Source organism: Atractosteus spatula, chromosome 10, assembly GCF_055471065.1.
Source record: "Atractosteus spatula isolate fAtrSpa1 chromosome 10, fAtrSpa1.hap1, whole genome shotgun sequence".
Classification (NCBI taxonomy): Eukaryota; Metazoa; Chordata; class Actinopteri; order Semionotiformes; family Lepisosteidae; genus Atractosteus; species Atractosteus spatula.
The window spans coordinates 15,330,166-15,345,862 of NC_142715.1; the positions used below are offsets into that span (position 1 = coordinate 15,330,166).

Sequence of the window (15,697 nt, forward strand, 5' to 3'; positions counted from 1 at the left end):
CAGGAACATATTGCCACCACACAGAACAAGTTACAGTATGAGCACTGAGTGCCTGTTTCCCTACCAGAGGGAGCGTCACCCTCTTTTTTCGCTGCAGAACAGATGTGGGGTGAATGGAGTCTCCCCAAGAGCTCACAGCTGGTGCCCTCTGGCCACCATCTGGTGTCTTTCAGAACACACTGCATTCCGATCCTTTGAGCACAGCTCGTCTGAAAGGTCTTTTCACCCTGTATGGCTCCCGGCACCCTACACAGTCACTGGCAGCAGCTGATAGTAGTGATAGGACATTATGAAAGTGCACAGCTGTGTGAGTGCGTCTGCTGTAGGGGTGACCGGGCAGCCCAGAATATCTTCAATGGAAAAACTCTGATTTGGGGCCTTATGTGTTGATCTTTCCTTTTGTCTATTTACATATCATATATCTGCTCCACTGTTATATTCCTGTTTTCTCATTATTTGATATATTTTCTCCTGTGATTTGTCGTATCGTTACCTTATATTTCATTATTAAGTTACAGGTATTCTTATCCATTCAGCTGTGTTTGCTGGGTGGTTAGATTGTCTAATTTCCAGTTTTGTTTCCTTTGTGTTCCAAACCTGTGATCACAGCTCATCTGAAAGGTTTTTACTCCCTGTATCATTCACACCACACTGCGTCGCAGACAGTAGCTGCGGTCGTCCACTTTATCTGTCTCTTGGCTGAAAAACTGAAATTCCTGCTCTGTCCGAACTGTCTGTTGAGAGAATTGAAGTGTGATAGAGTGTGGAGTGTTAAAGTAGCTCCTGTCAGGTTTATTGTATTGCTGTTGCTTTGTTTGAATGCCCTTTGTGGGAATGACTCTGTAAATGGCTGACTTGCTTGTAACTCATTAATCCATACCGAATTTGATCTTGAACAAAATTCCAAAATAGTAGAAACATAGAGACCCCCCCCAAAGTATGAACAGTTGCCTTAAGAATGTCGTGGGGAATGACAGTAATAATTATTACAGTTTATCTTAAAGAAATATATACAGTATTCTTGTAGTTGGAACGTGAGGTTTAGTGCATATACATTTCAAATCCTGCATATATACTTAGAAAAAATGTAATGAGTATGATGATAGCCTACTGTACTGTATCCTTGCAGATACTTTTTGAACAATCCTCGATTTGACAGCAGAAAAAAAAACTTTCATATTCTCAATTCTGAATATCAACTTCTCCTCTCTGGAAAACATTTTAGGGTTCCCAGATGTAGGTCAAATTGATGCTAATATTCATGTTCCCTTATCTATTTAAACAGGGTAAATAAATCTGTGTCAGTATAAATGGCTTACTTTGTAACAAACTACGTAATGTGTAATTTAGGTGATGTGTAATATTTTGTGATGTATTCAGATGAGCCGAAGCAATGTGTGTCCATAAAAAGTTTTCCCTAGGGGGATAGGACATCAAATAAAGTTGATCTTATCTTAAAACAGTTTTTCCTTATTCAAGTACGTTTGCATTACAAGCATGTGGTTTTTGCATTTTTATGATATTTCGGATGTGAATCTGTTATTTTTGTTGAGCTTTGTCTAGACAAGTAGCCTTACTTATACAGTATGTGGAGCGATTTGCTCATGAGATGTCTGCTTGTTCTATTTCTGAGCTCAGTATAAGGTGTAGAAAGCATGACTGTAACATAACCCACCTCTCATCCTGGCCCGAGCCTGAGGCTCGCCCCCTAGTGCAGGGTTAGAGGTGTGAAATAACATTGTGACTATTTCTCCATTAATAACATGTTGATTGCATGTTTCTAGATGGGTATAACAGAGATCTCAACTACAGAGGGGCCTTATTAGCCAATGAAACATGGTAGCATCCTGAGAGACACCACAGGAAGACAGGAGTTTGTGATGAAAGTTCGGGAGGGATGGCAACAGCCAAGTTCAATCAGACTCGGCGGCTGTCAGTATTTTAGCATTCACTCCTGACTCCTCTCCTGAAACACTGTGAATACTGCACCTCCCCCTCTCTCCCTCGCGTCCCTCCTCCACCCCGTCTCCACCTGTGCAGCTGCCCCCTGGTCACTCCTCCTTGCTCTGCAGGGGGGTCTCAGCCTCCTCGTCCTCTGGCCAGGAGCCCTCAGCCAAGCGGGTTTGGCCAGATTTTCACACCATGATCCTTTCAGTACGCTTAATTCTTGGTCTTGTTTTTTTTTTTCTCCCCAGAAAACTGACTGTTCGCCCCACCTCTGCACTAAGTGGCCTCCTGATAAAGTCAGGTTCCCTTGTGCCTCGTGTTTACAAGTAATACTTCAGACCGGTCGGCCTTGCCTCAGGGTGTTTGGTTTTTGATATTATACAGTTGCAATGCTGAGGCCTGCGATTGTGATGCTTTAAGGCTACAGGAGTCTCTCTGAAAATCCTGAGTGATTTCCGGCGTTCGGGCAGAAATACAGTACCACCCTCCCACAGTGCCAGTCCTACAGTGTCCAGTCTGCAGAATCTCCTTGAGATGTGGTCTCTCCGATAACCGATCCCGCCAGCGAGAGACTAGCTAAAGCAGGATGTTCTGTACATTTCAGTTAATTATACATGCACAGATGTTGAGCTCATCATCCTTTTAATTAAAATATATTTTGTCATCTATGCTAACTGTAGCTAAGATCAAACTATCAAGGTAACAAATAAATAATTATAAATTAAATATATGGATTATATTGCTAACGCTGATGCAAGAGGCAAGTCATAGGAACTGAACACAGAATGGATAGGAGTCACAGTGAATGAGAGAGGAATGAACTAAATTATTTAAAAGGGTTAAAACACTGAAAAACAGGAGACACAATAAGAGATAGGAGATCACAGGAAATACCTCAGTAACAAACATACAAACACACAGGACAGGAGACACAGCGAGAGAGAGGAGATCACAGAGAATCCCTCAGTTTTAAGTAGACACAACCGGACAGGAGACAGAGTGAGGAAGAGTAAATGAAATACAGTGGGATTGATAGGAGACGGGTTGTAAAGAGATTGGACACACAGAGATGGAAAGAAAGACAGTGTCGGTTGAACTCGCTGACTGAGTTATTTGACGTTGCTATTTCTTTGGCAGATGAATGACTTCCAAGCACACAAGATCCAGAATTTCGCTGGCGTGGAAGAATTGTTCCAGGTTGGTCTCCTCCCATTCCTGCAGGTCAGTGCCCCTTCAGTCAGACTCTGTGTTCAGGGAGACACACAGAGAAGTCTCACACTGTGAAAAATGCTCCAGAACATTTGTGCACCTTTTGGAATTCTTCTCCTATAGTGAACAGTGAAATAAAACCAAGAATGGGAGACTTCTTTACACAAAGGGTGGGATGTGTATAGAACAAGCTGCCCAGCTATGTTGTTGAAGCTGATACCCTGGCTTCTCTCCAGACACAGCTGGTTGAGCTCCTCCAGTCAGGACAGGAGGCTCTACTGTACACAGAGAGGAGAACAAGCTGATACCCTGGCTTCTCTCCAGACACAGCTGGATTAAATCATGGGATCAATTAATCACTAACTACCAGACAGTGTTGAAAAAACGAAAAACCTTCTCTTGTTTTTAACCTTTCTTCAGTTTTTAGAAAACCTGTATGCAGAAAAAAAATATTTCATTTTTTTACTACTTCAACGGTCAGATCTCTGGGTATTTAAATCTGACTAGAATGTGTATTGTACAAAATCTCTTTTTCACTATCAGTGTTGTTGTTTTTAGTGTCATTCTCATTACTTCTGCAGGTTTTATACTGTGGTTAACAGTTAAAAAAGTCCTTACTTTGTGCTGCTCTCGGTTTGTTGATGGTGGCGTACTCAACATCACTGTTTGGTTGTGTGATGTCTGTAAAGAACAGGATACAGGTCAACACTTACGTTAACTTATACTATACAGGTCATCGCTTATACTAACACTTAAACAACACTTACATTAACTGTACAGAACGACAGGACTCACTGTTCACACTTGTATTGACACTGTACATGACAAAAGAACTCACTGTTCACACTCATATCGACGCTGTACACGACAACAGGACTCGCTGTTCACACTCGTATTGACACTGTACTGAACAACAGGACTCACTTTTCACACTCATATTGACGCTGTACACAACAACAGGACTCACTCTTATTACACTTGTTCACACTTGTGTTAAAACTGGACAGTGCAACAAGAAGTTATGTTTTAAAATTTCTGCTAGTTTTATAGGTATAAGTAAAAGGTCCTCACTTTGTGCAGCTTGGGATTTGTTGACTGTGGAGTATTCAACAGCAGTATCTGTCTGTGTTAATTCTGCAAAGAATAAAACACATGTTCTCACCCATTAACACTGTGCAGAGCAACAGTGATCTCGGTGTGTTAACACTGTACAGAACAGGACTCACTGTTCACAGTCATATTGACACTGTACAGAACAACAGGACTCATTGTTTACACTCGTATTGACACTGTACTGAACAACAGGACTCACTATTCACACTCGTATTGACACTGTTCTCACTCATATTGACACTGTACTGAACAGGACTCACTGTTCACACTCGTATTGACACTGTACTGAACAACAGGACTCACTGTTCACACTCGTATTGACACTGTACAGAACAACAGGACTCACTGTTCACACTCGTATTGACACTCTGGTCTGCCGGAGTTCGTGTCTCAGCAGACCGGAGCCTCACCTTTGCCGTCTGCCCCCGGAGGCTTGGCCAGAAAGTAGTAGTCGTTCATCTGGCGTTCTGTTGAAGAAACAAGCGACAGTGTTTGAACCCAGGGGAAAGTGTCACCGTTACTCTGACTCGTTGTGATTACGGTAAGCGTAGATGAAGACCGGCAGGTAAAGAAATGAGGGATCTGTGTCAGCTTGCGTAGGCTGCAGAGGAGCAGGTAAAGGATTATTCCATGCTGAAAAGAGAAGAAAAGAGACACAACGTGTCGGCTACACACACCCGAAGAAGGCTCCACGGCCGAAACTTTGTGTCTCTTTTCTTGTCCTTTCAGCACAGGAATAAACCTTTACCTGCTCCACTGCAGGAAAAGACAAAGTCAGTGTCACTGGGTGAAGAGCTTCACCCTGGTTGACATTGACCTGAGCGCACAGTTGAACACGGCCACCTCTACCACTGCCACTCCTGGTTTCCACCCCTGCCGACAGCAGCTGGGGCTCGAACCCACAACCCATCAGTCATTTGAGCCCCGCACTATTGCTCCTCAGCCCAGGGCTCATCCTGGTTTCCAGATGTGATCTATCCACCCTCCCAGATGGGATGCCGGGCCTTTGCAGAACCTACCTCACCTCACCAGTTCCACCCCTCCAGCATTACTGGTCCCCACTTCTCCAGCTGGGCAGAGTGGAGCCACAACAGGAGGTTACAACAGCAGCGTCTGCATCGGGGGCCTCGAACCCACGGCCCGAACTGCACGCGGTCACAGCACGCCACCGAGGCCTACCAGCAGGCAGCTGCTCCTTGGGTTCGGAAGGCACTGGACTAGGAACGGGTCCAAGCCACCAGGGGGAGCTTACTGCGCTCTCTCGGGTCAACTGAGAGCTCCCTGCTGTGAAGTCACAGGAGGAACTGGTGCAGTCTGAACAAGACACACTGGGAAATCTCCTGAGGGGCCCCTCCAGGGGCCCTCTGTCATAATCTCAAACACAATCTCAGTGGAGCCCCGGCTCAACCTGTCTGACTGTCCGAACCTGTGGCTCCTCCTCCTGCTGAGCAGGATCACTGCTGTGACAGCTCATCATCACTGGAGTAAAACTGACCCGTCTCTGGATGGTCTTATCCCAGCTCCCCTTCCCTCTCTCGAATACTCCTGTGTCTGGAGGTGTTCCACAGGGAAACCAGTTCGACATTAAGTGCTCATCCTCTCACTACACTGTTTCCTGGTTGGTACCACCAAGGGAACACAGTGTTTCAATGGTTGGAAGGAAAAGGCACAATTTTTTTAAAAACCCGCAGAGCCACTTTATACTTCTGATGATGATAGAAGGGACATATTTACAAGTACTGTTCTAAAAGGTCTCGGATCTCACCGTTACCGGCTGGGAGTGGAGTTTGCACCAGGCAGTAATCGGAATCCGTTTTCTCCAGGCGTTCTGAAAAAACTCAAAACACATGATGAGAGACCGCAGTTTTAAAATTAGTTGAATGCAGATCGTGGACCGCTGGTTTGCTAACTGAACCAAACTTGCTCACGCTGGATCCCTTAAAACCCACAAACCCACAAACTCAGGACAGTCAGGACAGTGAAGGAGTCCTCATGGAGGAGATCAGATACACTGAGAGAAGAGCCACAGTCAGAGACAGGATCAGAGACACAGCGGAGAGTCAGGACAGTGAAGGAGTCCTCATGGAGGAGATCAGATACACTGAGAGAAAAGGCACAGACAGAAACAGGATCAGAGACACAGTGGAGAGTCAGGACAGTGAAGGAGTCCTCATGGAGGAGATCAGAGATACTGAGAGAAGATCCACAGTCAGACAGAGACAGGATCAGAGACACAGGGGAGAATCAGGACAGTGAAGGAGTCCTCATGGAGGAGATCAGATACACAGAGTAGATCATAGACAGAGACAGGATCAGACACACAGTGGAGAGTTAGGACAGTGATCCCTGTACTCACTGCTTGCTCTAGCTCCTGTGTCCTTGATGACTTCATAGAAAGGCTCTGGCTTTGTCTGACTGTCTGCAGAGAGAGGAGAACGGACAGGGTGGGTATCTGTAAAGGTGTGGCTGGGGGTCCCCTAGAACCAGGATTGGGGACCCCTGAATGATGTCATCAGTTAGCACTGGAGATTCAGAGTTCAGCTGGAATGAAGACTTCGAGATGTGGGTGTGTGGGGGGGGACCCCTGGACCCCTGTTATAGATGATTGATCTCCAGAGCATGGGCGGGGGAATGGAGAGATGAGTGGATCCTACCTCTGGGTGTCCTTCTCTTTCTGTGGCACAGGATCCCGAGCACGAGCACACAGCACATCAGTAGGACTCCTAGTGAAGACCAGATCGCAGCCCAGTTCGTTTGCCTCTCCTCTGTAGACACACCAGAGATCGTGCTGAGATAATTCAGACACGTGCAGAGGAGTGTACACTGGAGGCTGTTTCATGATGCACTAGCAGTGTTCACAGGGTGAACACTCCTGGTGTTAGCAGTGCACTCCCAGTATTCCCACTGCACTCCTAGTTTTCACAGGGTGCCCAGAGCACTCCTCATGTTCACAGGGTGCCCAGAGCACTCCTCGTGTTCACATTGCACACCCAGTGTTCAGAGGATACCCAGTGTTCCCAGTGCAAACCAGGGTTCACAGGATACCCAGTGTTCCCAGAGCACACCCAGTGTTCACAGGATACCCAGTGTTTCCAGTGCACACCAATATTCAGAGGTTACCCAGTGTTCCCAGTGCACACCAATATTCAGAGGATATCCAGTGTTCCCAGTGCACACCCTTGAAGTGGGATTCCAGCCATACTCACTGGGACTTGGAGGAGTAGAAGACTCTGTAGCAGTGGTGCTGCATGTTGTTGAGTCTGGGAATGAATAAAAGAGGTTGGTTCGGCACCAGCTCCAGACACCAGGGGGCGGAATTGACATTGGCATCCTTTCTGTCCCCTTTAACCAATGTGCAAACAACGTATCTTTTATTCCTCATTTATATAGAGGCTGGGGACCCTTAATAAAATTATATACTTTCTCACCTGGACATCCATTGCAACATGCATCACAGTCTGAAAAAGAAATAGAGTTTGATGAGGCACTGCAAACCCATCCTGGCTAACTCAGCCCCTGCTTACCCTTTAACCAGTTGCAGTCATGTTGAGTGAGTCCTGTTGTTCTGTACAGTGTCAATACGAGTGTGAACAGTGAGTCCTGTTGTTCAGTACAGTGTCAATACGAGTGTGAACAGTGAGTCCTGTTGTTTAGTACTGTGTCAATGCGAGTGTGAACAGTGAGTCCTGTTGTTCAGTACTGTGTCAATACGAGTGTGAACAGTGAGTCCTGTTGTTCCGTACTGTGTCATTACGAGCATGCAGACAACATATATTTATATTTAATTTATATAGAGCCTGGAGACCCTTAATGTAGTTATATACTTTCTCACCTGAACAATCAGTGCTGCTTTTATTAAAGTCTGAAAAAGAAACAGAGTTTAATGAGACACTGCAAAACCAGCATGGCTACCTCAGCCCCTGGTCACCCTTTAACCAGTGTGTAGCAAAATGGAAATGAGCGAAAGAAGGGAAAGAGAAGAAGCAGGGGAATGGAAAGATGGATCATTACTGTCCGCTGTGTCCCTGATCCAGTTGGTCCAGGGGTCTGTGTCTCTGGTCCAGTTAATACAAGGGTCTGTGACTCTGGTCCAGTTAGTCCAGGGGTCTGTGTCCCTGATCCAGTCAGTCCAGGGTTCTGTGTCCCTGGTCTAGTCAGTCCAGGGTTCTGTGTCCCTGGTCTAGTCAGTCCAGGGGTCTGTGTCTCTGGTCCAGTTAATACAGGGGTCTGTGACTCTGGTCCAGTTAGCCCAGGGGTCTGTGTCCCTGGTCCAGTCAGTCCAGGGGTCTGTGTCCCTGATCCAGTCGGTCCAGGGGTCTGTGTCCCTGGTCTAGTCATTCCAGGGGTCTGTGTCCCTGGTCTTGTCAGTCCAGGGGTCTGTGACTCTAGTCCAGTTAGTCCAGGGGTCTGTGTCCCTGATTCAGTTAGTCCAGAGCTCTGTGTCCCTGGTCCAGTTAGTCCAGGGGTCTGTGTCCCTGATTCAGTTAGTCCAGGGCTCTGTGTCCCTGGTCCAGTCAGTCCAGGGGACTGTGACTCTGGTCCAGTCAGTCCAGGGGTCTGTGTCCCTGGTTCAGTTAATACAGGGGTCAGCTGGAACCTATTTTAGGTTTTCAGAGATGTTCTTTTTTATTTGTGAATGTACCTGTATATTTTTGCAATACATATTTTTTCCTACTGTTTAGAGGGATATATACACCCACACACACACCCCCACAGTTCTGACTGCATATTTAGTGCAGCAGCTTCCTGTTGGGTTTCTGTGGCTTTTTAAAAAGCCGTTTGTCGATTTCCTCTTGGAGTTGCAAGAGCCAGATAGATACGATCGACAAGAGCAGAGAAAATAGAAACGGTAAAAAAAATGCTTCCTTGCAATCTTGCAATTGCCGGCAATGTTTTTTGTATGTTCGTGTAAGGAGGAGGTGAATTTGGAGTGTCAGACAAATTAGAAAACGCTCGTGTGGAGAGGAGTGAGGAACAAGCTGCCCAGTCCATGTTGTTGAAGCCGATACCCTGGCTTCTCTGAAGACACAGCTGGATGAGATCCTCCAGTGAGGACAGGAGGCTCTTCTGCACACAAAGGGTGGTGGGGGTGTGGTACAAGCTGCCCAGCCATGCTGTTGAAGCCAATACCCTGGCTTCTCTCAGCCCAATTGGCCATGAGCTGTCACACAGGCCAGATGGGCCAACTGACACTTCTTTAAACAAAGGGGCGGTGTGGTGGCTCTGTGGCTAAGGATCTGTGCCTGTGGCTGAAAGGTTGCCACAGAATCCCACAGCCGGCAGAGGAATCCTACTCTGTTGGGCCCCCGAGCACAGCCCTTAACTCCAAGTGCTCCAGGGGCGCTGTATAAATGGCTGACCCCGTGCTCTGACCCCCAGCTTCTCTCCCCGTCTGTGTGCCTGTGTGTCTCATGGAGAGCAAGCTGGGGTCTGCAAAAAAACAATTTCCTAATGCAAGAAACTTTATATGGCCAATAAAGTGATCTTATCTTATGGTCCTATCTAAGGGGTGTGGTGCTCCACACTATTACCAGAAAGGCTTATATTTTCCATCGGTGTTACATACACAGTGGAAAGCGACAGTACTGGGACAGGGAGATTAAATGAAATGCACTGGTGTTTAAGAGACCAGTAAAGTCATATAGAGTTCAGCAGAAAGAAAAAACCCACTGTTTCGGCTGCTGAGCTCTCTGAAAGGTGTGATGCACAGTATGTATAAATTATAGACCTATTTACACATCGTATGTGTGCCGAGATCTATGTATATGAACAAGTACAAGTTTATTCCACGCTGAAAAGAGAAGAAAAACAACATTTCATCATATAAACTTCTTTTTTTCTTCTCTTTTCAGTGTGGAATAAACCTGTACTTGTTCATATACATAGATCTTGGCACACATATGATATGTACGTACATGTATAACCTTTACTTGTTGCTTTGCAGCCTACGCATGCTGACACAGCTCCCTACGTGATCTGTGTACAGTACATGTACATATCGTATGTCTGTGGAGAACTGTGGATATGAACATTTACACTACAGTAATACTTTCATTTGTACGATTTTTGTCCTGCCTCCCAGCAGCTGTGTTTTACACACAGAAACGTAACAAAACAGAACACCCAAATATCTCCAAACATCTGCTGGATGTGTTTTTCGAAATGCACGTACTGTATGTGTGTAGAACGCTCTGGGACTCGGTAGTGTGCTGGGGGCCAGGTTATGGAAGGTGATGGAAAGAGGATGGGAAGACAGAGCTCGCTCACCTGTGGAGTCGCCGGAGCATCCGATGACTTCCCCCACGCGGTTCATAGGGAGCAGCAGCAGGAGGAGCAGGGAGATGAAGAGGCAGGCTCGGAGTCCCATGGCGTCTCTGCAGAGGCCAGCTGTGTCACACTCACACAGGCGCGGGTGTGAGCGGCACAGCTATTTGAACCCCCACTGCTATGCTGGAGGGACGGGGGGGGGGTGACATGTCGTTCGGTTTCCTGCGAGTAGTTTCAGAAACTTGTGTCTCCTCCCAGCAAAAATGAGTGAAAAAAAATAACTGAAAATCAAGATTTGGAGACATTTAATTGTTCTGTATTTACACTTTAAGCAGGAACTGACCCATGAATAACTGGCTTACAAACCCCAGGTCGAGTCCAGCTGAGCCTCACTGTATGAACTGTGTTCAGTACTTATCTAGACGTGTTGTAAACAAAGCAATGTTTATTGCAGCTTTGGAATCAGTCCAGAGAAAAGCAACCAGATACGTACCAGGGTTGAAGACAGATGACAGGCTAAAGGAACTGAGTCTCTTAGGTCTAAAGGGAGTGTCCCACACTGACAGGATACAGGAACTGAGACTCTTTAGTCTGAAGAGAGTGTCCCACACTGACAGGCTGCAGGAACTGAGTCTCTTCAGTCTGAAGGGAGTGTCCCACATTGACAGACTGAAGGAACTGAGTCTCATTAGTCTGAAGGTAGTGTCCCACACTGACAGGCTGCAGGAACTGAGTCTCATTATTCTGAAGGGAATGTCCCACACTGACAGCCTGGATGAACACAGTCTCTTCAGTCTGAAGGGAGAGTCCCACACTGACAGGCTGCAGGAACTGAGTCTCTTTAGTCTGAAGGGAGTGTCCCACACTGACAGGCTGCAGGAACTGAGTCTCTTCAGTCTGAAGGGAGTGTCCCACATTGACAGACTGAAGGAACTGAGTCTCATTAGTCTGAAGGTAGTGTCCCACTCTGACAGGCTGCAGGAACTGAGTCTCTTTATTCTGAAGGGAATGTCCCACACTGACAGCCTGGAGGAACACAGTCTCTTCAGTCTGAAGGGAGAGTCCCACACTGACAGGCTGCAGGAACTGAGTCTCTTTAGTCTGAAGGGAGTGACCCGCACTGACAGGCTGCAGGAACTGAGTCTCTTCAGTCTGAAGGGAATGTCCCACATTGACAGACTGAAGGAACTGAGTCTCATTAGTCTGAAGGGAGTGTCCCACACTGACAGGCTGCAGGAACTGAGTCTCTTCAGTCTGAAGGGAGTGTCCCACATTGACAGACTGAAGGAACTGAGTCTCTTCAGTCTGAAGGGAGTGACCAACATTGACAAACTGAAGGAACTGAGTCTCATTAGTCTGAAGGGAGTGTCCCACACTGACAGCCTGGAGGAACACAGTCTCTTCAGTCTGAAGGGAGAGTCCCACACTGACAGGCTGCAGGAACTGAGTCTTTTTAGTCTGAAGGGAGTTTCCCACACTGACAGCCTGGAGGGACTGAGTCTCTTTGGTCTGAAGGGAGTGTCCCACATTGACAGGCTGCATGAACTGAGTCTCTTCAGTCTGAAGGGAGTGTCCCACCCTGACAGACTGAAGGTACTGAGTCTCTTTAGTCTGAAGGTAGTGTCCCACACTGACAGGCTGCAGGAACTGAGTCTTTTTAGTCTGAAGGGAGTTTCCCACACTGACAGCCTGGAGGGACTGAGTCTCTTTGGTCTGAAGGGAGTGTCCCACATTGACAGGCTGCATGAACTGAGTCTCTTCAGTCTGAAGGGAGTGTCCCACCCTGACAGACTGAAGGTACTGAGTCTCTTTAGTCTGAAGGTAGTGTCCCACACTGACAGGCTGAAGGAACTGAGTCTCTTTAGTCTGAAGGGAATGTCCCACACTGACAGCCTGAAGGAACACAGTCTCCAGTCTGAAGGGAGAGTCCCACACTGACAGGCTGCAGTAACTGAGTCTCTTTAGTCTGAAGGAGACTAAAGACAGGCTGCAATGTCCCACACTGACAGCCTGGAGGAACTGAGTCTCTTTGGTCTGAAGGGAGTGTCCCACATTGACAGACTGAAGGAACTGAGTCTCATTAGTCTGAAGGGATTGTCCCACACTGACAGGCTGCAGGAACTGAGTCTCTTTATTCTGAAGGGAATGTCCCACACTGACAGCCTGGAGGAACACAGTCTCTTCAGTCTGAAGGGAGAGTCCCATATTGACAGGCTGCATGAACTGAGTCTCTTCCGTCTGAGGGGAGTGTCCCACCCTGACAGACTGAAGGTACTGAGTCTCTTTAGTCTGAAGGTAGTGTCCCACACTGACAGACTGAAGGAACTGAGTCTCTTTAGTCTGAAGGAAATGTTCCACACTGACAGCCTGAAGGAACACAGTCTCCAGTCTGAAGGGAGAGTCCCACACTGACAGGCTGCAGGAACTGAGTCTCTTTAGTCTGAAGGAGACTAAAGACAGGCTGCAATGTCCCACACTGACAGCCTGGAGGAACTGAGTCTCTTTGGTCTGAAGGGAGTGTCCCACATTGACAGGCTGCATGAACTGAGTCTCTTCAGTCTGAAGGGAGTGTCCCACCCTGACAGACTGAAGGTACTGAGTCTCTTTAGTCTGAAGGGAATGTCCCACACTGACAGCCTGAAGGAACACAGTCTCCAGTCTGAAGGGAGAGTCCCACACTGACAGGCTGCAGGAACTGAGTCTCTTTAGACTGAAGGGAGTGTCCCACACTGACAGGCTGCAGTAACTGAGTCTCTTTAGTCTGAAGGGAATGTCCCACACTGACAGCCTGGAGGAACACAGTCTCTTCAGTCTGAAGGGAGAGTCCCACACTGACAGGCTGCAGGAACTGAGTCTTTTTAGTCTGAAGGGAGTGTCCCACATTAACAGGCTGCAGGAACTTTCTTTTTAGTCCGAAGGGAGTGTCCCACATTGACAGACTGAAGGAACTGAGTCTCTTAAGTCTGAAGGGAGAGTCCCACACTGACAGGCTGCAGGAACTGAGTCTGTTTAGTCTGAAGGGAGTGTCCCACCCTGACAGACTGAAGGTACTGAGTCTGTTTAGTCTGAAGGGAATGTCCCACACTGACAACCTGAAGGAACACAATCTCCAGTCTGAAGGGAGAGTCCCACACTGACAGGCTGCAGGAACTGAGTCTCTTTAGTCTGAAGGAGACTAAAGACAGGCTACAATGTCCCACACTGACAGCCTGGAGCAACTGAGTCTCTTAACCCCCTACGCTCAACCTAGAGCGATACCAGCTCAAGCACTCTTCAGGATCTTCGATCGGCTTCTAGAACTTTGTCTTTCCAAAATCAAATCGTCTCGCGGGGGAGCCAGAGCCTCTCCTGCATGCAACGGGCACAGGGCGGAGTACACCCTGGAGAGGACACCAGTCCATCACAGGACACACTCTGGACAGGACACCAGTCCATTACAGAAGACACACACAGGACACACACAGGACACCAGACTCCCAGTACTGACACCTGCGCCCCCCTTCTGAGTTAAGCATCTTGTAGAAAGAAAGGGAACTGAAATTAAGGCACATGAAGATATAAGTAAATGAGACGTGACTGTTAGATGTGTTCAGGCACATCTGGGTGTCTCCAAGCTTTTTTACGCACTGTAACACAACAACTCCAAGCGACCCATAAGATGCTCAGACGTTCTGACAAGTCATTAACCCATGAAAACCAGGAAAAAAATGAGGCAGCGAGTTCTTATTTTCAAACTTTAGTTCAACATCAAATCAAGTCAAGTCAAGTCAAGTCAAGTTCAAGTTTATTGTTATTACACTCATATACATGGTATATGGTATAACAAAATGCTATTTAGCTAGCTCTCGGACATAAGAAAACAACAACAACAATACAATTGTGTAGCAAAAGAAAGACAGAGACAACAGGCAGTGTGCAAAAAACAACAGACGATGTGCAAAAAACCAACAACAGGCAATGTGCAAAACAACAAAAAGGTAACAGGTTGTCTGCAAAAATATGCATCAACAGAATAAAATAAAGGGATAGAAATTATGGGGAGTGAGCTTTTGACATGTATGGTAGAGGTAGATTTTCAATGTGTGTTTGGGTTTTTGGTAAGAAAGAAAGGAAGAAGGCACTGTGAGGTTCAGATCATAGGTGAGAGGTGAGGTGAGAGTGAGATTGAGAGAGGCTGGGAATTTAACAGTTTGATAGTGCAGGGGTAAAAACTGTCTCTGAGTCTGGTAGTCCGGGCCCAAATGCTCCGGTACCGTTTTCCAGATGGTAGCAGATCATAAAGTCTGTCGCTGGGGTGTGTGGGGTCTTTGATTATGCTTAGAGCTTTCCTCAAGCACCATCTGTCATAAATGTCCTGGATAGATGGGAGGGTAACCCCAGTGATGGACTGGGCAGTTTTCACAACCCGCTGTAGGGCTTTGCGGTAAGCAGCACTGCAGCTGCCATACCACACTGTGATGCAGCCTGTCAGTGTGCTTTCTGTAGTGCATCTGTAAAAGTTAGTGAGGATCTGGGGACATATCTTAGCCTTCTTCAACCGTCTTAGGAAGTACAGGTGCTGTTGCGCTTTCTTGATCAGACAGGTGGTGTTGAGAGACCATGTGAGGTCCTCGGTGATATGGACACCAAGGAATTTAAAGTAACTGACCCTTTCCACTTCAGTCCCGTTGATGTGGATAGGGGCATGTCCGGTTTGCAGTTTCCTGAAATCAACGATCAGCTCCTCGGTTTTGCTGACATTGAGGGTGAGGTTGTTGTCATCACACCATGTTGTAAGGAGATTGACCTCCTCCCTGTAGGTCCTCTCATCATTGTCTGTGATCAGACCTAAAACTGTGGTGTCATCCGCAAACTTGATGATGGAGTTGGTGTTGTGTTTGGCCTTACAGTCGTGGGTGTAGAGGGAGTAGAGCAATGGACTAAGCACACACCCCTGGGGGACCCCAGTGTTCAGAGTTAGTGTGCTGGAGGTGTGGTTTCCAAGCCTGCCAGCCTGAGGTCTGCCTGTCAGAAAGTCCCGAATCCAGTTGCAGAGGGTGGTGTTGAGACCCAGTGCACTGAGTTTCTTGACTAGTTTCTCTGGGATGATAGTGTTAAAAGCTGAGCTGAAGTCGATGAATAGTAGTCTTGTGTATGTGTTCTTTTTGTCCAGATGGGACAG

The 15,697-nt window shown here is 47.0% G+C and overlaps 1 protein-coding gene across 1 annotated transcript; it reads right to left on the reverse strand.

Moving 5' to 3' along the window:
* Positions 1–3,220: 3,220 nt before the first annotated feature.
* LOC148825439 (uncharacterized) lies at positions 3,221–10,636 on the reverse strand. Its single transcript, XM_088926236.1, has 10 exons — positions 10,537–10,636; positions 8,102–8,131; positions 7,698–7,727; positions 7,476–7,529; positions 6,924–7,034; positions 6,626–6,688; positions 6,035–6,106; positions 4,228–4,290; positions 3,775–3,837; positions 3,221–3,273 (listed from the first exon to the last, which is right to left on the reverse strand). Exons 1-10 carry the CDS (start codon positions 10,634–10,636, stop codon positions 3,221–3,223), a joined length of 639 nt encoding a protein of 212 aa, XP_088782362.1.
* Positions 10,637–15,697: the final 5,061 nt, after the last annotated feature.

Coding starts and splice junctions, on each gene's coding strand:
- LOC148825439 (XM_088926236.1), bottom strand. CDS start 10,636: ATGGGACTCCGAGCCTGCCTCTTCATCTCCCTGCTCCTCCTGCTGCTG. Junction 8,132..10,536: donor ATGCTCCGGCGACTCCACAG/GTGAGCGAGCTC, acceptor TTTCTTTTTCAG/ACTTTAATAAAAGCAGCACT. Junction 3,274..3,774: donor CAAACCGAGAGCAGCACAAA/GTAAGGACTTTT, acceptor TGTTCACTATAG/GAGAAGAATTCCAAAAGGTG.